General features: G+C 37.9%; 1 protein-coding gene and 1 long non-coding RNA gene across 7 annotated transcripts in view; both read right to left on the bottom strand.

Annotated features, from left to right (window-relative positions):
* Positions 1–11,798: 11,798 nt before the first annotated feature.
* Positions 11,799–13,265, bottom strand: LOC148673080 (uncharacterized). Its single transcript, XR_015935932.1, has 2 exons — positions 12,771–13,265; positions 11,799–12,217 (listed from the first exon to the last, which is right to left on the bottom strand). It is a non-coding gene; the product is annotated as an uncharacterized LOC148673080 (long non-coding RNA).
* Positions 13,266–18,479: 5,214 nt separating this feature from the next.
* pik3r1 (phosphoinositide-3-kinase, regulatory subunit 1 (alpha)) overlaps positions 18,480–22,649 on the bottom strand; it is a 47,119-nt gene continuing 42,949 nt past the window's right edge. For all 6 annotated transcript variants that reach the window (XM_088629330.1, XM_088629332.1, XM_088629331.1 and 3 more), the window contains 6 exons: positions 22,420–22,545; positions 22,043–22,185; positions 21,600–21,776; positions 21,405–21,479; positions 21,114–21,284; positions 18,480–20,840 (listed from right to left, as the gene is read on the bottom strand). In XM_088629330.1, the coding sequence (XP_088485456.1) occupies positions 20,651–20,840; positions 21,114–21,284; positions 21,405–21,479; positions 21,600–21,776; positions 22,043–22,185; positions 22,420–22,545 (882 nt within the window). In that variant the 3' untranslated portion in view covers positions 18,480–20,650. The remainder of the gene's footprint in view (positions 20,841–21,113; positions 21,285–21,404; positions 21,480–21,599; positions 21,777–22,042; positions 22,186–22,419; positions 22,546–22,649) is intronic.

Genomic DNA, 22,649 nt, shown 5'->3' with positions numbered 1-22,649 from the left:
AAACAAAATATATATGCCCCGGAAACAGTGAACCGGCGCGGAAGCCAGTAGGTGAATGCATTTCGGAGAAGAGAGTGGAGTTTGGTTGAAGTGGACAAAGACTTAAGGACAACGGATTTACGGAATAAATAAAGGATAACGGTATACGGCTTGTGATTTGGACTCGGCGCGGATTTGTTGGATCTTACGAACTTTTGGAACATGGACTGAACAAGGACAGAGAAAACGGATTGCGGACTGGTTTGGAAGACGGACGAACGAAGGAAAAGGAGGAAACCTCACTAAAATAAAAGAAGAGTGTGTGGTGTGAGTACTTTCGTACTTATTACATTTATCTATTCCCCCGGAGACACCACACCTGTGATGAATTTAAAGTTCAGCGCTTATGTACTGCAATGAATAAGAGATTTGAATTTATCTTACATACATGCACCTCTGTTTTGAGGTTGTAATGTTGCTAGATTTTCAGTGAATACCCAGCCTTCAGTTTTCATTGTGCTGTGTTACCTTTAAAGCACAGTAACCATGCTTTAAATAGCTAAAATAAAGTTCTCATGTCTAATTTTCTCTGTGACGTTTACTTAAGTTCTCCATTTCCAATTTCAATAATCTTCCCACATTCTATGTCATGTTTTTACAAGTCAAAGTTAATATCATGAAGAAAAATGTTTCAAGATTCAAAAATGGAGGAAAATATAATTTATCGCACAAATATGTAGTAGAGAGCTTTCTTTTAGCACCTTGTATTGTAAAAAAAAAAAGCACATAGGGGATTCCTCAATCACCTGCCAAGTCTATAAAATAATGCAGAGACAAAATTGCACTAATAGAAGAAAAGGATTGCTTCGGCAAAAGATAATTGCATTGAACCATGATGGAAGACATTTTAAGGGGATTTCAATTTTGCTTTTTAAAAGCACTATGGTGAACATTCTCTGCATTATTGTGTACTCAGAAAATATCACAATTTGGGGCCACTATTACCTCCTTGAATGCCTCCTGTACAGTTGCTTCATATAGCCATATCTATTGGTTTAAAAGTTTTCAAAGGCAAACAAAGAAAACAAGGTACTAAATACAAAACAAACAGCAAACAGGGCACATGACCTTACTATGCAATTACATTTTTTAAAGATTTGCCAAACAGGAAACTGAAAACTAAAGTGAATGTGCTCATTTAATTTCTAGGGTTAACTGAGAAGCTGAAACCCAACCACATGGGTTTAATGGCTCAACAAATACTGCTGGGTAGGTAACATCCCCCATGTCAAGAGAGGAAGCTGCCAAGACAGTGTGAATAGAAACAGACACTGTTCTGTGGTATGACTGGCTCCCATGTGGGCAGAAGAAGTGGGCGAAAAAGAAAAGGGCTTTCCTACATTTCCCAAAGAGAATGAAGACACACTTTAAACTCTTGCAGCTGGGACAAGTTAGCTATTGTAGGTGGGTGGTTTCTTTTGAAAAGGGCATCTCTTATAAATAACTGCAAAAGTAACTGTTCTAGCAATTCGTGTAAAAGGTAAAAAGCGGTTTGAGAAACCGCTTACTTTGAGATTAAAAAAACTGTCAAACAAAATCTGCTAGAATGCAATATACAACCTAAAACTTTCAAAATCCACTCCTTTGTTTCTAGAATAAAGGATTAAAAAAGAATATTGTGCTTTTTATTTTCCTGTGCAGTAGCTACAAAGTTGTTTTTTGTCACTCAGAAAACCTAACAACAGGGACCTGCCGTTATAGATTTTTCTAACCAGTCCTAATTGTCCTTTTCGATCCCAGCTAATTGAAGTCTAGAGTCAACCAATATAAATCTCTCTGCACTATTTTCCCATATACAGTAAATACAAAAATATAATATATTGATCGCATTCAATGTGCTCCTCTAAACTTGCTCATATATATTTTTTTTTAATTAACAAAGTCTTATATAAACATAATTAAACATTCATGAAGTATTTAGGACACATCAATGCAAAAAATAACAATACATATTTAAAAGGAAAATCTGAATTGGGAAATGGGGAACATACTGTACAATCTCAACAGCATTAAAACATAATTTTAAAATAGTACGCAAATAATAAAAATGTGTATTTAAAGAAAGCTGATGCAATCACAAATAATTAGTGAGTTTTGTTAAGTAAAGTTCCCATTCATGTTTTCTCACAAGAATAATTTATTAATTAATATTTTCCATGTATTATAGCTGAAGAATCAGAATAATACTGTTACCATGTTGTGGCTATACACACAGACATATTCTCTTTATACAGGCTTGGCTTTTATTACCATCACTATTGAATTTCTCGTAAAGAGTGTTGTCTGTCACTAAAATCTAATTCTGATGCACAGGTTGTCATTTTTTAAATGTATGTCACTTAAAATGAATATAAGACACGTTTAAATGATTTAACTTCAGATTCGGATGCAGAGGTACTCCATAGTGTTTTGAAAACTAAGGAATAGATGTTCTGTTTGTATTTGTAAAGTTTGCAAAGTTGTATTTCTTCTACTTAGGAACAAGTAATAGGTTTATTCCATGCTGAAAAAAAGAAGAAAGAGAACACAACGTTTCGGCCGTGGAGCCTTCTTCAGGTGTGAGAGAGACAGGGCAGTAGGCAAAGGTAAAGTAGCGGGAGAACAAAGGTTGAGAGGGAGGAGGAGTGAGAGGCGGGAGCAGGGGACAGAAAGAGAGGCCAGACAAGAGGTGTGAAGTCAGAATGGGTGCAGAGAGGTGTGAAATGAAACTTCCAATGAATAGAGAAAATTTAAAAGAACAGTAATCTGTCGTTAAGGGAAGGGAGAATGTGTGATCCTAGCTGCAGAATAATTTTAGTTTCGGTGGTCTTTCTGATGTATGAGTTCGGAAAACCGTCTTTGAGAACACAGACGGAGAGATTAGAGTGGTCGTGGCCGTCAGAGGTGAAATGAGAAACAATGGGCTTGGAGAGATCTTTAATCTTCACAGCCCTGACGTGTTCTCTGAAGCGGTCTCCGAGTCTCCTTCCTGTTTCCCCAATGTAGATGGCTGGGCATTTACTGCAAGAGATACAGTAAATAAGGTTGCTGGAGGTACAAGATGCTGTCTGGGTGATCCGGAATTGTCCTGAGGGGCCTTGAATGAGTGTGGTGGTGGCTGTGTACTTGCAGGTGATACAGCGAGCTCTTTTGCAAGGGAAAGTGCCTGGTGTGGATGGTTGCTGAGGGCGGTCAAGGGAGCTGTGGACAAGGAGGTTACGCAGATTAGGTGGTCGGCGATATGAGATGATAGGGCGATCAGAAAAGAGGGCCCCAATGGAGGGATCATCCTGTAGGATGGAAAAGTTCTGGTTAATGGTCCTGGGGATAGGAAGTGTGTTAGGGTGGTAAGGAAGCACCAAAGGAATGCGGTTGTTACGGCGGGAGTTCCTGATCGGGTTGATGGTCCGGGGGGTGTTTTTGGCTCGGGCAAGGGCCCTGTCAATCACACTGCTGGGGTATCCTCTGTTGATAAAAAATGAGTACATTTCGAGGGCTTGGTTTTCGAAGTCGATGTCGTCGCTGCATAATCGTCGTAACCTAAGGAACTGTGAAAAAGGAAGAGAGTTTTTAGTGTGGTTGGGGTGAAATGAGCTGTACAGGAGGTAGCTGTGTGAATCCGTGGGTTTGTAATAAACTGAAGTGGACAGTCGGGGGTAGTTGATAGACAAGTGGATGTCTAGAAACGGAAGAGTGGTGGAAGAAATGTTAACCGTATATTTGAGGGACGGGTCGGTGCCGCCACATGCTCCAACGATCAGCTTGAATTCTTCCTGCACCATTTCACCAACTTCCACCCGTCCCTCAAATATACGGTTAACATTTCTTCCACCACTCTTCCGTTTCTAGACATCCACTTGTCTATCAACTACCCCCGACTGTCCACTTCAGTTTATTACAAACCCACGGATTCACACAGCTACCTCCTGTACAGCTCATTTCACCCCAACCACACTAAAAACTCTCTTCCTTTTTCACAGTTCCTTAGGTTACGACGATTATGCAGCGACGACATCGACTTCGAAAACCAAGCCCTCGAAATGTACTCATTTTTTATCAACAGAGGATACCCCAGCAGTGTGATTGACAGGGCCCTTGCCCGAGCCAAAAACACCCCCCGGACCATCAACCCGATCAGGAACTCCCGCCGTAACAACCGCATTCCTTTGGTGCTTCCTTACCACCCTAACACACTTCCTATCCCCAGGACCATTAACCAGAACTTTTCCATCCTACAGGATGATCCCTCCATTGGGGCCCTCTTTTCTGATCGCCCTATCATCTCATATCGCCGACCACCTAATCTGCGTAACCTCCTTGTCCACAGCTCCCTTGACCGCCCTCAGCAACCATCCACACCAGGCACTTTCCCTTGCAAAAGAGCTCGCTGTATCACCTGCAAGTACACAGCCACCACCACACTCATTCAAGGCCCCTCAGGACAATTCCGGATCACCCAGACAGCATCTTGTACCTCCAGCAACCTTATTTACTGTATCTCTTGCAGTAAATGCCCAGCCATCTACATTGGGGAAACAGGAAGGAGACTCGGAGACCGCTTCAGAGAACACGTCAGGGCTGTGAAGATTAAAGATCTCTCCAAGCCCATTGTTTCTCATTTCACCTCTGACGGCCACGACCACTCTAATCTCTCCGTCTGTGTTCTCAAAGACGGTTTTCCGAACTCATACATCAGAAAGACCACCGAAACTAAAATTATTCTGCAGCTAGGATCACACATTCTCCCTTCCCTTAACGACAGATTACTGTTCTTTTAAATTTTCTCTATTCATTGGAAGTTTCATTTCACACCTCTCTGCACCCATTCTGACTTCACACCTCTTGTCTGGCCTCTCTTTCTGTCCCCTGCTCCCGCCTCTCACTCCTCCTCCCTCTCAACCTTTGTTCTCCCGCTACTTTACCTTTGCCTACTGCCCTGTCTCTCTCACACCTGAAGAAGGCTCCACGGCCGAAACGTTGTGTTCTCTTTCTTCTTTTTTTCAGCATGGAATAAACCTATTACTTGTTCCTTTGCAGCCTACGCATGCTGACGCAGCTACCCACCTGAACTACTTTCTTCTACTTATTTTATCAACACACCCAGAGCCCAATTGCAAAGTAAGCAGTATTTCTTTTTTCATTTTTCAACCCTGCAAACTTAATTGACATTGTAAGAGAACTTTCTTACAGTCACATTGTAAATGGGCCATGCAACAGAATTGGATGCTTTTCCTCCCAGAAGCTTCAGTAATCTGTAAAAAGGCCCTCCACTATGTCCCTTCAAAGGAAGATTAGATAGAATTCAGCAGTCACTCATGCAGGTTAGGTTTATTAAAAGATTTCATCTGGGCCCATCTCTTCGTCTGTAATGGTTGCGTCATAACACAAATCATCAGCTGGCTCTGACCTCTAGCACCATTTATAAGCTTAACAATCATAAATCTCTGTCCTGAAATAGTTTCTGCAGATTATAGCAATCAATCAAAACTGTGGAAGCCTTAAAACCATTAATGTCATCAGTAGTGATCTACCCCTACAGGAATCCATCTAAATCAGCCATTATTACTAGGAAAGCTTTAAGATAAAGCCAGTGTCTTCCAGTGCAAATTGCTCCACTACTTCTGTCAGGCAGTTAGTGGTGGTCTTCATGTAGCTTTCTTATCTAGTTATCACGACATGTGGCCCAAAGACCTGGTTTCCTGACTGAAATGATCGTGAAATAATTAAGAAAAATTGCCATTTTAAGCTACTTATTTAAATACAATCCTTGATGACACACTATCTCATTGTAAGAGAGATCTGTTCAATGACCATGCAACTTAAACAGTTCTCTTGCTTTTTTATATGTGCATTAAAGCCCCACAAAACAAAATTGATGTTGCTGTAGTGTAAAGAACAACACTTAAGAAAACAGGCATGGTATCTGGCCATTTGATGGTACATAATGTGAATTGCGGTTGTTATAATGTATGCTTTCACTTGTAGGCAGGTGCTATTATATGACAGCAGTCATTTGTCATTCCTAGTTCTTCTACCAATGTCATGATATGGGCCTTAAAACAGATAAGGTGGGCTTGTCTTCAACAGAGGATCATTAAGCAAGAACAAAAGAAAATGCATTTTTCATTGCAATTTTTCTTTTGTTCTTCAAACTTAAATCACAGTAGGTGCACTGATCGGTCTAGCTTCTATGGGAGTGCAGAGTTAGAAATACTTCATGTTTACCAATAGCTGTGTTTTATCAACAATAGAGTAAGTAAAGCCATCTGTGTTTTCAAAGTAAAGAAGGATAAGGAGCATAACATTTCAATTTCTTTTAAGAATGGTTCCTCTCCATTTCTAAATTATTTCAATGCAAGGTTTTGGCTTTGTGACATTGTTCACCACCATCTTCCTGGATTTAGCACAATTCAAGCAGTTTTCTTGGCAAATAAAAACAATAACTACAAGAGCTATAGCTTATTCCTAATTGTGTGTGCTGAGCCTCTATATAGAATCCAGAAACGCCACAGCATAAGCATAAGACAGAACATCTGATGCAGACAAAATTAATTCTGGATAGCTGAACCTTCAGTAAAAAAACACCTTGGTTTCCCTTAGTATGAGTGGTGAGATAAAACACCTTTGACCCTTGTTGATCTTTATCAACAGATACACATAGTATTAATAGTTTAATCACAGAATCATGTCAAGGACTGTATTTATTTGAAACAAATTTTATAATTATAGTGCCACAGTGTCGATCCAACCAGAAATTCTGAAGTTACTATTACCATGTAGTATTTATTTCCCTAATTTTAAACTGTGTATACAGTATCTACTGTGTATATTTATGTGACTGTATTTTTAGGTACGTACAGCTTATTCTATTTTTTTGCACTTTCAGAACTTATCGCATATAGTGTATGTACTGTATCATGTTCAATACATATCTGCAGTGACTACTTCTATAGTAAATAACAAAGGTATGTTGTTGGTCTTACAGGCCACCCTTAAATCATCAATTTGTAAAGACTTGTGAGTCTAGATCAATTTATCAAGTTAATTGTTTCAATTAAGCTAGAAATGTCTTTCTATTGTCCTTGAAAGCTACAGTCCAGTGATTCCCAACAATGATACTGGAGTCCTCCAGTTTCTTCTGGTTCTTGTTAATGCAAAATTCTTAATCCCTGGCTAAGTGATTTTCAATTTTCTATTTGAGGTGTATTGTAAAATTTGATTAAAAAATGTTTTTGGGAAGGTTGAATAGTAATATTGAAAAGAAAAATTAACCTGCGTTGATTTCTGAGTTTCTGACTCTCTTCCTTCAGGTGTGTTACCTAAAATGTAATCAGCATTTGAGTGTTTGAGGCATTGGCAATTCTATTTGTGTCTCACCATCATATATTGTTGACCCATTGTTTAGAAAGAAATTAGCAAGCAAGCAAGACCTTTATAAACAGATCGCCTTAAAAATAGGAGAGTCTGGATGAACCAAGGTCCTGACTTTCTGTTGTCATTAAAAATCCCAGGGCGTTTCTTGAAAAGAGTAGGGGGTGTAACCCCAGCATCCTGGCCAAATTTCACATTGGCCCTTACCAATCATAGCCTCCTAATAATCTCCATCTATAAATTGGCTTGATCACTCTGTTCTCCTCCCCGCTGGGTCTGTCCTCTAGATGGGGTTTCTCATCTTATCCATGGAACTCTGTAGTTCTGTCTCTGGTCACTTGGGTATTTCGCTGACCAATGCCCCTCTTGCCCAGTTGCTCAATTTAGAAGGATGTTCCGCTCTAGGAAGTCTGGGTGGTTCCTTTCTTTCCATTTCCTGAGGATGTACCAGGCTGTTCTTCTGGGAACTTTCAACACCCTGCTGTTTTTCTACAGTATTTCTCTCCAGATTCCTCATAATTCTATAATGGAGTTTGATGGAGTCATGGTAGAGCTTCTGCTCTGACATGCACTGTCAGTTAAGGACCATCTATAATAACTGTTGTATTTCTTCGAAAAACGTGTCAGGGGACTTTTAATGTACTATGTTTTAAATGGCTTTTGATTTAATAGATAAAATCTGCTAAATTTTGTCTATGAAATCAGGAATGCATGATTTTGCCTGAAATAAATATTTTTCAATGGTCATTGTTTGTGTTCGCATGCTTTAGCGAATTTTAAAAATAAAGTTTTTTTTTTAAATACAATAAAATGCTTACAATATTTTAAAAGCTGTGTAAATGCACAAATAACTAAACAAGGTAAAATTAAATAGGGAATAAATTTCAATTACAGAAATATCAATGGTACCCTATAGGGGTAGGTCATTTGCTTACAATGGGTGTTCTTTGTGTTTCATATGCGAATTTTTTGCAGTGAATTTTTTACATGAAATAAAGGCACAGGAACAATTTTAATTGACTGTATAAATTGTAATAGTAAAAAAAACCTTCAAAAAACAAAGTATATACAGTCTGTATAAAGAATATTTTTCTCATATAGTGTGTTTTGGGCTGAAAATACAGTACATTAGTTGTGATGTAATGGGCATTTTGCAATAATGAACACTCCATCCACCCTATTAGTCTGTTAAACTAAGGGTTTATTGTTTAAATGTAATTCTATTTGACTTTGCAACATAACAAATGTTTAAAAGAAACTAAAGTAAATACTGAAGGCATTTTATTTATGGAGTGTTAAACAGAAGTTTGGGAGGAGGAAAGAACCTTATCATGTCCATTTCTGCCTATTATGCTTCTTGCTGACTCGCTTGGACATGCTTTGTTTTTGTTTCACTCCCTCCAACCCATCGTTGTCCTTGCAGCAGCTCTCTGGTTCATCCTTCAATAATGGGGGGTGAGGGCTGTCATTTCTGCTCAGTCAATCAAGTTCCCACAGTGAAGCGTGTGTTTTGAATCATGTACTGTATCTTCACCTTTATGAGTCAGAACTACTGAAATGGTTGTGTGTGTGCAGGAGACTTTATCTTTAGAAAGATTAACCTATTTTCTAACCCCTGAACATGCACTCAACCAACACGTGAGAAAGATTCACATTGGAAATGATAGATTACTGCAGTAGTTCTTGAGAGTTGCTGTTTTCTTAAAATATATCTAAAAATACCCACTTCCTGTTTTACAGGAAACACTATTGCACTATAATACCTTGGAACCTTTTTATGTCTTAAAGAAACACATCTCCAGAAAACAAATCTAGTTCAATTCTTTTTATCTAGTTTAATATTTTTTATTCAAACCTAATTTGATTGTATTACTAGTTTTATTGAAGCAAATTCATGCTAGGCCTTCATCACTAATCACTGAGTATTGGTTATGTAACAAGAACATTTTCAAGTAGAGATCTAGATGTAATCTTCTGAATGTTGTTTTAAAAATGTAAACCAAATTTTATTCTGGGTGGAACAGCTGGTGGCCTTGTCTTGCAATAGGATTTATAATTTCAGCAATTAAAACTTCAAACAAATATACAAATACAATTCCATGAAATAAGATTTACAGTAGAGGTTGAGGATCTGGGGTCTATTTTATTATACTCTTGACTTCTTGCTTTCTAAAAGGTGTTAGCTCTATTTTTCATTTTCAGAGATGGCTATGCTATGCAACAGACAGTTCTTTTGTGTCCAGATATTCCCTAGCCAGCCACTGAGGCTGTCAGTCAAGGCTGAATGTACAAGACTGTTGACTAGACCAGTCACCATGGGAGACAACTTTTAATCTAGTTACCAGATACCCCCACATACTTTCATCCTGAAGACATCATCAAGTTCTCTGGGGTGACTTGCTTTGTAAAAGGTCCAAACCTGATGATAAAAGTGACTGCTCCAGGTGTGGTCTGAACTGTCTACCCTCTTGAGAGAGTCTTATGACTTCAAATGCCATTGCTGCAACAAGACAGGATAATATATAGACTGCAGTTGCTGCAGGGTGTGCTTGGCTGATAGAAGGGAAGATGGTCAATGAATACAAAAATTGCAGTTTAGTTCTATTAGTACTAAAGCTCAAGTGCATTAACTGTTTTATTATGCTGCATAGCCTTGACTTCTTTAGTTCTATAGCTGTGCTTTTACTCTTATGTCTCTTATAGTGAATTAGAATAGTATTATATATAATACATATACTGTACACTAAATCATTGGTGTTTAAGAGCATTTTAAAACAGTCGTTTTATTTATTAATAGTTTTTTTGAACTAGTAATACAAATTTCAAGGGAAATATCCTAAGTGGCAGAAATCCCTTTTCCCAGACAGTTACGACAGACTGATAACGTTTTTAAAACACAGTAATACAAATTTATGTGCTAAACCTATGTCCAACCTTTATTCGAAAAGTATACAATACAATTACTTCTGTGGCACCATGGGTTTGATTTATGTAAAATGAACGTGTATGAATAAATCCTGTCCATTAAGTTTTTTGTGTTGGCCATCAGTGTAACAGTATCTTGGGCTATTATCAGGAGGAATCTAAAATAGTTATGCGGTGCATGGACATTAAAAAAAGACATGGTGTTGAACTGTTGAACCTGGGGATAAAAGTAAGATATAAATATATATTTTTGAAAAAGAATTGAATCACTGAGTTCCCGACATGAGATACCCAGCATCAAAATAAAGAATCTGAGAGATGTCAATTTGGAATGTCTTTTTTGGGCATACTGCCAGAAGGATCATGTTACAGCACATGCAAAAAGTCCTAAAGAGAAATGCAAGGCCATAAGACACAGATAGTCCATCAAAGTTAAATATACAAAAAGAAAACAACAAACTCATCCATTACTGTGTTCATATATATTTTAATTTGAACAGTGTACAGACTGCATGGTGTGCTGCTTAATCATTTAGATTTCTCTATTCATACAGTACACACCTAGAATCTAAACCAGCTTTTCATCCAAATCAAGATTTAAAAATCTTGCAAATTCATTGTGAATTAACAACAAAACTGTACATACTGTGCTGTGTACAGTGTCCTCCAGATTTATTCATGTGAAACAGGAAAAAAAACACAGAATGAAGATTGGATATGGTGTGTTGTTTAAAACAATACTAAAATTGGTATACTTTAATCGTAACAGCATTGCACAGCGCAAAGTTATGTTTGTCATAAATAATTCAATTCCAGAAAACATGAGTGTAGCATTTATTTATGTTGGAAAGCATTTCTACCTTAGTGCTCTTTGGATGTGCAATGGAAGGCTCTTAAACTACATTGAGCCTTCCAAATGACAGCGGTATAGTTGAATGAAGAAGCCAGGAAGATGATGCAAGTGTCTCGTCACCATGGGCTTGTTTGCTGTATAAAAGGTTCTCACTGCGCAATATGGCATGGTGTCTATGATGTATTTAGGTTGTTTTGTATCCAAAGGTCCTGGAGCCCTTGGTCACATACATGGTTTCCTCCTCAAGGAAGCTTGTCTGAAAATCAGCATTCCAGCATCAAAATCAAAAGTATACATCGAAATGGACAAAGAAGTGGTTAATTGCATTATTGATAAAATCAGTGTTCTTGACAGGCCATCTCAATCTCCAGATCTCAATTCAGTGGAACATCTGTGGTTCAATCTCAAGAAAGGAATCCAAGGATCTGAATAACCTAGAGGGATTCTCCCAAAAGGGAAGGGTCAAAATGTCTTCTTACACATCCCAGAACTTCACTGCACACTACAGGAGGCCTCCTGTTAGTGTATGTCCTACCAAAGGAAGATTTACAAAATACTAACAGGGGGGTGACAAATTGTGACCCCTGTGCTGTCTGGACATCATTATTTATGAAAAAAAAATACTGTTCAGATCACTGCATAACATTTATTTAGTATAACATGAATCCATTACTCTGTTATAAGATGTTTGGTGCTCCTTCTTCATGGGGGGTATGAATAAATCTTGAACTGTGAATCCACAATTGTAAAAACATTTTAAAAAGTTTGCTGCTTCCTGCTTTTGAGCTTGCAGATATCTGGGGTACTTTCTGTGTGGAGTTTGTATGTTCTCTCCAGGTTTGTGAGGGTTTTCCCTTGGGTGCTCTAGTTTCCTCCGACAGTCCAAACACAAACCGGCACATTGATTTGCTTCTGACAAAACTGGTCCTGGTGTGAGTGTGTGTGGTTGTATTTATCCAAATGTGTCCTGTAATGGACTAACATTCCATCCAGGGGATGTATCTGCCTTGTGCTTTGTTTGCTGGGATAAGCTTCAGCTCCCCCACGATCCTGTTTAGAATAAAGTGGTTAGAAAATGGATGGATCGATGCACATAGTAACTCATAGGTAAAAAGACCATTTGAGAAAACTAATATCTAAAGGAAATTAATCAATGTTTCTTTACACAACATAGGTAGGTCCCTTTTCAGGCCATAAAGGCCCATGGGGAACCGAGGGCAAGACCCACCATTTTTCTTGGCCATTCAACAATGGAGGTGGATGTGATGTGGTTAGCATCACACTCCGGCTGGCCTGTTACCTCTGGAGGGATTTACCCCTGGTACTCATTTGGAAAGCAGGCTGAGTGGACCTGGGAGCCATCTTGAAGGAATTAGAGTAAATTTACATCGCTTGTCCCTACCTGGGATTGAACCCAGGACCTTCCAGTCAGGAACTAGACATTACACAACATAAATGGCAGATAAATAGGTCCACTAAGTTTGTATCATCATTTTCATGCATTTATAGCTTCTTCTAGCTTTAATTCCATAAATTGATCCATTTTCTAAACCGGTTTATCCACAACTGCAAGTGAGTTGGACATAAAAACGCACATACTCACACCATTTTCCCAGAAGCCAGTTAACTGGCCAATATGTCTTTGGACTGTGGGAAGAAACTGGAGCAAACATGGTAAGAACATACAAACTCCACACAGATGGAAGTGTCCACAATCTGTCACATTCCACAATTTTAATTTGTAAGCCTCATTTCATTAATTAAACATTATCTGATGCAAAACGATTAATTTTGTTACACATTATACCGTACATTTTTTAAATGGTTTTGACATAACATTTGTAAACAGTATTATATATTCATTTTGTCCTAGAGTAGAAATACTTCATACTACTAAAATAGAAAGGTGCAGTTGTTGGGCTCACCTTGGATTGCGTGGTGTTCTGAATTTGAACTTGAATTACACAAATCCAAAATATAGTGGCACGTCTTGGACTGACGTACACGAAGAATGTGTTTAATATATTCTAGCCCATTGCAGAGGCTGAGTAGGATGAGGAACTGCTGCTTGAATGTTGCTGCTTCCTGTGTTGTAGAAATGCACTACAGAAGAAATAAAAAAAACGTTCAGAAAGGAAATTATGTGCTAGCAGCTGAATTCAAGGCAATTAAATCAGTGGGTGTAGTTAGTCTGTGGTTAAGACATTTCGTTTGATTAGGCACTAACACATTAAAGCTGTTAGGCATATGTCGCAGAAATATTTGTAAAGTCACATACAAGGAAATCTACAGTTTTTTCCCCCAATAGAGGACAATGGTCTCTTCAGTTTATAGACTGCAGTAAAATGGCACTTGTCAGGGATAGCTATTGTAGGCAGCACTGCAATGAAAATGTGGTTTATATTTAAGCAACACCACATTGCATAACTCAGCTGCCTTTCTTCACTTGATCAATCATAGTGTCCAGTATTGAAATAAACCCCTGTTAACTTATGTCTAAGTATAAAGAATGTTCTGTAAGTCTGTGCAAGGACTCATTCTTCACATGCATATAAGATTTGCATGCTAAACAAGGGAGCTCTTTTTTCCCTAGAACATACGCAGTGTTTGCAAGTTTAACTGATTTTGATCATTACTCAGAAAGCTTTACCTAAGCTAATAATAGTTAGTCCAAAATAAGTATAAAACGGTATTTCACACCAGGTGCAAAAACAAAAGTCTTAAATGTGATTTAAAGTAGTAAGTATCCTGTCATTTCTTTCTGTGGTGTAAATAAGATCCTGTTTCTGCCCAACACCACCCAAATAAGTAGAATACAAAATACTTATCCAAACTCATTAAAAGGATGCATAAAGAGTTTTTATAACATACCATGCTGATTCTACTGTAGGTTGTAAACACTCTATAATGCACACTGAATACAAAATATAGTATAACTGTACTTTATACTACAAATACACTGCTCACCAATCCTGGACCTGGGGTGCTATCTGCATGCAGTCTGTGTGTTCTCCCTGTGTTTTTTGTGGGTTTCTTCCAGGTGCTCTGTTTTCCTCCCACAGTCCAACAACATAGTCGTAGGCTGATTGGTTTCTGGGAAAACTGGTCCTGGGTGTGCCCTGCAAGTCTGTCTGCCCTGTGATGGACTGGTGTGCTGTCCAGGGTGTATCCCGCCTTGCAACCCATTGGTTGCTGATAGGCTCTGGCTCCCCTATGACCCTGAATAGGAATATGTGGTTAGAAAATGTATTATTAGTATGTACACGTTACAACATTAATAATTATTATATACAATGCCTATAGAAACTCTAACCACTCCCCCCCAGACCTTTTCACTTTTTATTGTTACAGCATGGAATCATGATGTATTTAACTGAGAATTTGTGCCACTCATCAACACAAAGTACTGTTAAAATGTCAAAGTAAAAAAAAATCCAGACATTTTGCTAAATTCATGAAAAAAACTAAACAGAAAATAATTGAATGCATAAGTATTCACCCCTTGCTTTGACACACATAAATTACCTCTGAAGTAACCAACTCTCTTCTTCAATTCACATAATTACTTGACTGGAGTCCACCTGTGTGCAGTTGAGGTGTTTCACATGATTTCAGAATAAATTCACCTGTGTCTGGGAGCTTCCCCACTTAGTGCATTTTCAAGGAAACACTACACCATAAAGAACAAGGAACATTCCAAGCAGATCCGAGACAAGGTTCTTGAAAAACACCAGTCAGGGCAAGGATATAAGAAAATGTCCAAGTCAACAAATATACCTCGAAGCACAGTGAAGTCCATCATCAAAAAGGTGAGAAAATATGGAACAACTGTGAATCTGTCCAGAACTGTCCGTCCTCCAAAATTGAGTGTCCGGGCAAGAAGAGATTGGAGAAACTGTACATGAGACAACAACAGCATGCACACTTCATAAATCTGGCTTGTACAGAAGGGTGGCAAGAAGAAAGCCTTTGTTGGGAAAAAAAAACTCCTATCACATCTCGGCTAGAGTTTGCCAAAAGGCATGTGAGAGACTCAACAATTTAGAGGGAGATTCTTTGGTCTGATGAGACCAAAATTGAACTTTGTTTGGCACAAACCTAACATGGCACATCACTGAGAACACCATCTCTACAATGAAGCATGGTGGTGGCAGTATCATGCTTTGGGATGCTTCTCTGTGGCAGGGCCTGGAAAACTCATATTGAAGGAAAAATAGATAGAGCTAAGTACAGAAAAATCCTGTAGGAAAACATGCTACAATCTGCAAGAGCACAAGAACAGGACAATGACCTGAAACATACAACAAAAGCCACACTGGAGTGGTTTAAAACCAAAAAGGTTAATGTCCTGGAGTGGCCAAGTCAAAGCCCAGACCTCAATCCAATTGAGGATCTGTGGAATGACTTAAAATTGCTGTTCACCAATGGTCCCCATTCAAGCTGATGGAGCTTGAGCAATTTTGCCAAGAAGAATGGGCAAAAATCCCAGTATCAAGATGTGCAATGCTGATAGAGACTTACCCAAAGAGACTCACAGCTGTAAATGTTGCCAAAGGTGGTCTTACCAAGTATTACCTCTGGGGGGGGAATACTTTTGCATTAAATTATTTTTGGTTTTTAATTTTTCATTTAGTAAAATGTCTGGAATTTTTTTACTTTGACATTCTAGAGTACTTTGTGTTGATGAGTGGCAAAAAAATCTCAGTTAAATACATCATAGTTCCATGCTGTAACACAATAAAATGTGAAAAAGTCCAAAGGGGGTGTAGACATTCTATAGGCACTGTACATTGTATGTAATGAGGTCTTGCAGCATAATATCAGGTGTGGTCAGTTAAGTTATAAAGCTGTAAAAGTATTAGCAGCAGCAGGTATGTACTGTAGATCAGAACTGACAGTCTTGAGGACCAGCAGTATAGCTGACAAGTTGGGACAGCTCAAATTTTAGCTTTGTGTGCATCTACAGAAATGGAATCCAATACATTAATGTCTTAACGATGCTTCAAGTTTCTCAGGTCAGATAACACTTGAAATGTAATGAAAATACTGGTCTGTACAAAAGGCAAAGAATCAAAAGTGCGAGCAGACATTCTGACTGTTACCTAAGCCATTATGCTCTTATATCCATCTTGAAGTACACACTTAAAAATGTATAATACTGTACCTTGCAATTATCTACAGAAAATACCCAAAATACACAATAAAACAAATGGTACTTATCCTCTTTGGGTGATGTGGATATACACTAGAATGTGGTGAATTAACAACTGGTTTGCTTAATAGACTTGCATTTTATGTTTTCTTTGGAAATTAGTTAGCTGCTGCACTAATCAAAAACATCAAATAAATGCAAATTCCATCCTGTACAAAAGTGGTAGAGGACTAAAAATGTTTAAAACATGGGAGTGTGTGTTCATATTTGTTAATATTCATATTTGTTAAACATGTGTATGACATTCTAAAACTAGACCAATCGGTGCTCTTAATTTAGTACAAACTGTTCTGTCTGCTCAAAATATTCCAGTCACCCCGATGACTTACGTACAGTGATACCACTAAATTTGCATAACCTCAAATTGAAGTTTACAAAATGTACAGAAGGCACAGCACAACATTTAAAGTGATTAATAAGTTTTGTGGTGAACATGCTACACATCTTTCTAAATCAATTCACATATGCTTTCACCAAAATGAAACTATAGTGCTTACCAGTCAGTCTAGTTAATCGTTAAACAAAATATAAATAAAACAGTAAACATTTAGTGGAATGGGGTACACGTCTATTTGCAATTAACCACTTATGTACCCAATGATTATTATTGTTTCTTTGATTTTGACATTTTGAGAAAACTCTTGATAGGTTTAAACAGTTTCTAAACTAAAGGCTCACCAAATCATAATCTTAAGTGCACCAGTTTGACCAATATCTTGTTGTTCTGCCATCAAGATCAGGTAAAAGTGCCGCAATCTCCTTAGGAAAAATTAAAATATCCAAAGAAATATTGTTGCAACAGCCACAGGGGTGTAGTTTGTAGATGAGGAACCAAAGAGGGAAAAAAACTTAAAGCCACACAGGAGGAAGTGAAATGCATTTTTATATGAAGAAAAATCCAGATGCACAAAGCCTACTCTGTTAAATCAGAAGAAACTGGCTAAGAAAAAAAAAATCAAAAGAAATGTGAAAAACTTCTTTCACAAAGACAAATGTATGTCCTATTCATAATACTAGCCCTCAACCATGGTTTTGTTTTTTGCAGAATGGCAAAGTAACACCTTTCTGCAAAAAAAACAGTTCACAGCTTGAAGAAAAAACATACAACCTACAAAAATACAACCAAATCGCATTACATCTAGTATAAATTCTTAAAACGTAAGCCTATTTAATACCTCGGCTCTTTAAAATCTCAAGTTTTCCCCAAATAGAAGTCCTTTTACTGGGGACAAAACCGAAAAGGTCCTTTCCTACAAATATGTCAGCAAAAAAAAAAAAGTCATACTAATGCAAAATTGTTTTTTGTAGCAATTACTTAGTACCCTACCGAGCTGAATAGGTGCAAAATGAACACTGCAGTCTTAGACTGTACATCAAGCCACACAATGACTTTCCACTGCACGAAAGGTCCTGGATGCTGTAAGCATATCTCAGGTTTCACTAATTACCACAACTGGATGACTCAAGTGGACTCAGCTGTCATTAAAAAGATACAATTTGAATTTTAGAAAGGGAAATTTTGCAACAAAAGAAAAAGATATGCAATGTCAGCTTTGGGTCACCCATTACATCTTATTTCCAGACGGCAGAATAAGGATGACGTCATTGTAGTATCGCCATTTGCACGTGGCCTTTCAGAAAGTCCTTAATACAGCTCGATGCATTTGAGCAGTTGACTGCTCTGGTGGTGTATGTGGAAATTCTAGCTTCAGTCTGCACAAGATATACAGTACAAGTTTGCATTGCTTTAAGATAATTTTGAGGTTGTCTAAAATACTCATTAGGCTGTACTTTAAAAATACAGCATTAAGTCAGGAACTTTGATGGAACAACATAAGCTTGAAATAGCCCTCACAATTGTGTTAATGATTTCTGTTGGTAACTTTTGGAACAGGTCAAATTGCAGTTACATTTTTTGGCCATAACTGAGTAAGGAAGAGCTGAAAACCAGAAAAAGACAGATTATGTCTCTGATGTCTGATTTCTATATTTATGACCAAGGCACTTCTTTGTTACCAAATACCATGGATACAAGACAAAAATATCTAGAACATAGAATGTAAAAACTAAAAGTGATTAGAATTCAACAGCAGCACACAATTTTAAAATCAAAGTGTTTAATTCCAGATATTCATGACAGTAAAATCTGTGACAGGTTGGTGAAAAGCAAAACAGCAGAGATTTTTTATAACACTGAAGACAAAATTAAAACTTTTCTGAAATAAATTCTTTAGCTCTCCACACATTGTATGACTGACTGTCTGATGTTATGAATTGTCAGAATAGATATTCCATGTCAACAAAAAGCTTCTTTTGAAACCATTTAGTTTCGAGAGGTCTGTTAATAAAATGTAACAGTATAAAGTATTAAAGGTAAACTCCATGGACAAGAAAAATTTCAGTATTATTAGTTTGGCTAAACAAAAAAGAAACCATGTGTTGGATGAAAATGATCAAAATGCTATCAATAATAACATTGCAGTGATATTTTTGTTTATAATTTGGCTGAGGCTTTTATCCAAGCAACATACATGTGCACCCATTTCCAGAGCTAGGAATTTCTCCTGAAACAACTGGAGAAATACCTTTCTCAAGGTACAACAGCAGTGTCCCTTCCAGTTTAACCACTGTCCTAACCACTGCTCTACACTTGAGGATGCAATGGAAAACCATATGTTGGCAGCTACATAAACTTTTGGTACTTTTTCTCCAAACAGAACTAATTTGTATAAGCATAGCATGGAACTGAACAACAAATTTCAGGAATAAAGTATTTCTTTCCATCCATGTAAACACTCTTAAGGGATTTTCTGATACAGAAAAAATACTATGTGAACTAGGAATGAGAAAGCAACATTTAATCTACTAAATAATCATTTACATTTGCTAAATTCCAACACACCATGTTTTTTTGAGTCCAAACCTTAAAAAAAATTAAAAATGCTTCGGTTGACAGGTCATACAGTACATGAAAACTAGGCAGCTTGTCACATCAGACAAACATCTAATTAGAATATTCCATTTTATCTTTTCCCATCCGCAGCAGTGCGGAATATACTATAATTTTAAAACTGAATCACTGAGAATCATTTGGGGCGGCTCTTTGAAATAAAATGTATATTTAATGGACTGAAGCAGCTTTCAAAAACTCATTAGGCTCTGCCTAAGAGAACACAACTTTGAAATAAAAACAAAAAAAATACTTAAACTTTACTCTGGACTACAGATCCATTCTCAAATATTGTAATTTTGCAATTAAGTATTTTTACTTAAAATATTTAAACCAATTACATTTTTTGCCACTGGACACTTATCCCCTTGGATATAGACAACATGGAGGAAAAAAAAACTTCAAGCAATAAAAACAAGCTTATATTATTGGTACATGTAAAATAAAACAGCTTTAAGAAAACAAAAGATGATAGCATTGCATAGCAGAAATTAGCATTAAACTGAAAAGGAACTAAACTTAGTTTGGTATTGTAGATTTCATCACTTTTTTGATGCATGTCCTCCTTTAAATATGTACAATATAGTATGATATACTGTGTCCATTTCGTTAAGTCCTGCTTCTCTTCATACTGTATTCCAAACCCCAGCCTACATCAACTCTAATGCTAAAGGAGAACAAAGCTAAGGATCTTGCAAATGAGTGTCTTCTTTTCTGCTGCAATACCTTTGTATGAAAGTCCTTTCCAGAAAGATTTTCAGTTGGGAAAAAGTGCCATCTTGCTACATTATCAGCTCATCCAAGGATTGTTCATGAACACTTAACAAGAGTGTATGGACCAAGTGTACAGGGCAACCCCCAAAACCGACACAGGTCTTTGAACCTGGGTGTTCAGGTCTCACACACATACACAAACGCACACACGCATCCGCGCGCACACACACAAAATAAAAAGCCAAATGCACAAGGGAAAAAGACCTGTACAAAAAAGATGCACCCTAGGGTTTCAGCGTTTGACATTCCAGCTGGTAAAGCTTTGAAAAGAATGTAAACAAGCACCATTAAGAAAAGGCCTCTGTCCTCAGAGCAGGAGATAGTTCAGCAGTCCCCAGTTGATTTGTGCTTCTTCCATTAGCACAAGTGAAAGAAAATTACATTCACAGCTCAACACTGCCCATTGTCTTTCTGCCACTGAAATGTGTACAATGCTCCGTTAAGTCCTGTAGAGCACAAACTGAGCTCCACAACTCCAGAGCTTGATTCTGCAATGCATTTCCTAGGCCCTCCTTCCTTCTCAAGTCCCAGATGCTGTACAAAGTGTTCATCGCCTCTGATGTGCATACACAGGGTATGCTAGCGTGACATTCAAAGAGTCATTGTGCTGTACAAGTGATGTGTGCTGGTAGTGCAGAACCAGTTCTTTTAGTGAGTTGTACAAGTTGTAAGGCTCTGCAAATCCATATCCCGTAGGTGTTTTGTTGATGACGCAATGCTTCACTTCCCCATCGACGCTGAAAGCAAAGAGTACCAGAGTGATTAATTTGTACCTACATTGCTTTGTTTCTGATGTACAACTCGGCTAGTAAATTTGAAACAAAAACTTGGTGCCCAAGCTAAACAAATTTAGAAAATGAGAAGCTTTAAAGGAAATGAGACTTTTAAATTAGCTACACATCAAAACCTAATAGACAGCTACAAATTCATTATAATGAATGCTATTATCTGTGGTGGTGGTTTCTCATTTAGAAGTGGTAGAAAAGGTAAACGGTATATATGACACATACACGACACTGCAGGCAAAGCAGCCTTGCTTGCTGCTGTCCCGAACAAGGAATGTTCCATCCCGCTTCCCGCGGAGCAGGGCCTCCGCCTGGACCCGGTTAATATTTCCCAGCTTCCACGAGCGCTCGTCGTGATGAGGCAGGTCTTCGTCATCTTCCACCATAGAGTATTGGCTGGAAAGAAGAGAGAGAAGGCCTTCAGTGGAGTGGACGTAAAATTCTTACCTTGGAAAAAAAAACTACGGGTGCACAAAGGGGATACATCTTGAAATACGTGCGCTCAATTCTACTTACTCTTCGGTCGTTTCATTTTTGATTCCCAGCCACTCGTTTAGTTTCTTCTGTCGAACGCCCTTTTGGGTCAACCACCTGAAACACAAGAGAGGATGCATGTCAGTTAGTAATTCCAATAATTTTGTTAGTAACCTTTGAAAGGGACATGACAGAGGAAAAGGGACTAGATAAGGTATATACAGAGATTTTTCTTACATCAGATATTGGTCTCTGGTCTTTCTGAGTTGGATGAGGTCTGGTTTGATGCTGTTCATCCTCTTGTCAATCTCCCGGTAGTCAGCCGCTTGCTTCTTCAAGTCCTCCTCCAGGCGCCGCTTGCTGTCGACGATCTCACTGATGCGAGACTTCAGCTTCTCATAGTTCACCATGATCCTGGGAGGCAGAGCAAGAGGTCTGTGTTAAAAGTCTGACTCTGTTTATTACTCAAACAGGATGTAAACAAGTATACTTTCTACCCCCTTTGCAAATGGCTCATCTTGGAAATATTGCATCCACCATTCAAGGAAACAGATGGGTGAAACTTCTGTTAAGTATTATTAATGGTAAAAATACACTTATCTGATCACGATCACGTTTTTTTATGTGTTAATAATGAACTCCTGCTTAAATGATGAAAAGGTTCTATCAGTTTCAGTTACCTCTGAATTTCTTTCTCATTTCCCTCTCTTCTGAATTTCTCAATGTATTCTTTGCTGTACCGCTCTTGTGTTTGGCACTGCTCTTCAAATATTTTGATCGTTTCATTAAAGGCTTCAATCGCTGTCCTTTTCATTTGAATTTCCTAATAAAAGCAAACAAAAAGATGCCAAACGTTAGAACACTCCACATGATATCCCCAAGACTCAATATGTTTTCCAAAACAACCTATACTCTCCTTCCACAAACTTAAAAAGAACAATTTATTTAAAACATGGAAAACAACCTGTTAGCATTTCTGCATATAATGTCAGTGCATGATAAGTTACTGTCCTGCCAATTTAGTACAATTTTACTAAAACACATTCTGCTATCTTACCTGTGAAGTTCGTGTATATTCTTCATAAAGTCGATCATATTCTTTATTCTTTTCCTGGTACTGCTGGTGATACTCATGCAGCTTCTTACCAACTGCTTCAACGTTGTCTTCTTTCACCACCTGATCCTGTACAACAGAGAGAAAGGGAATGCTGTCAATATACCACTTATGGGTTACAAATGTCTGCACATACAGAATGAGATTCATACCATATTATTTACTAATCTAAC

Source organism: Lepisosteus platostomus, chromosome 4 (assembly GCF_059453375.1).
Source record: "Lepisosteus platostomus isolate fLepPlt1 chromosome 4, fLepPlt1.hap1, whole genome shotgun sequence".
NCBI classification, from domain to species: domain Eukaryota; kingdom Metazoa; phylum Chordata; class Actinopteri; order Semionotiformes; family Lepisosteidae; genus Lepisosteus; species Lepisosteus platostomus.
This window is presented reverse-complemented; position numbering and strand designations above follow the sequence as displayed.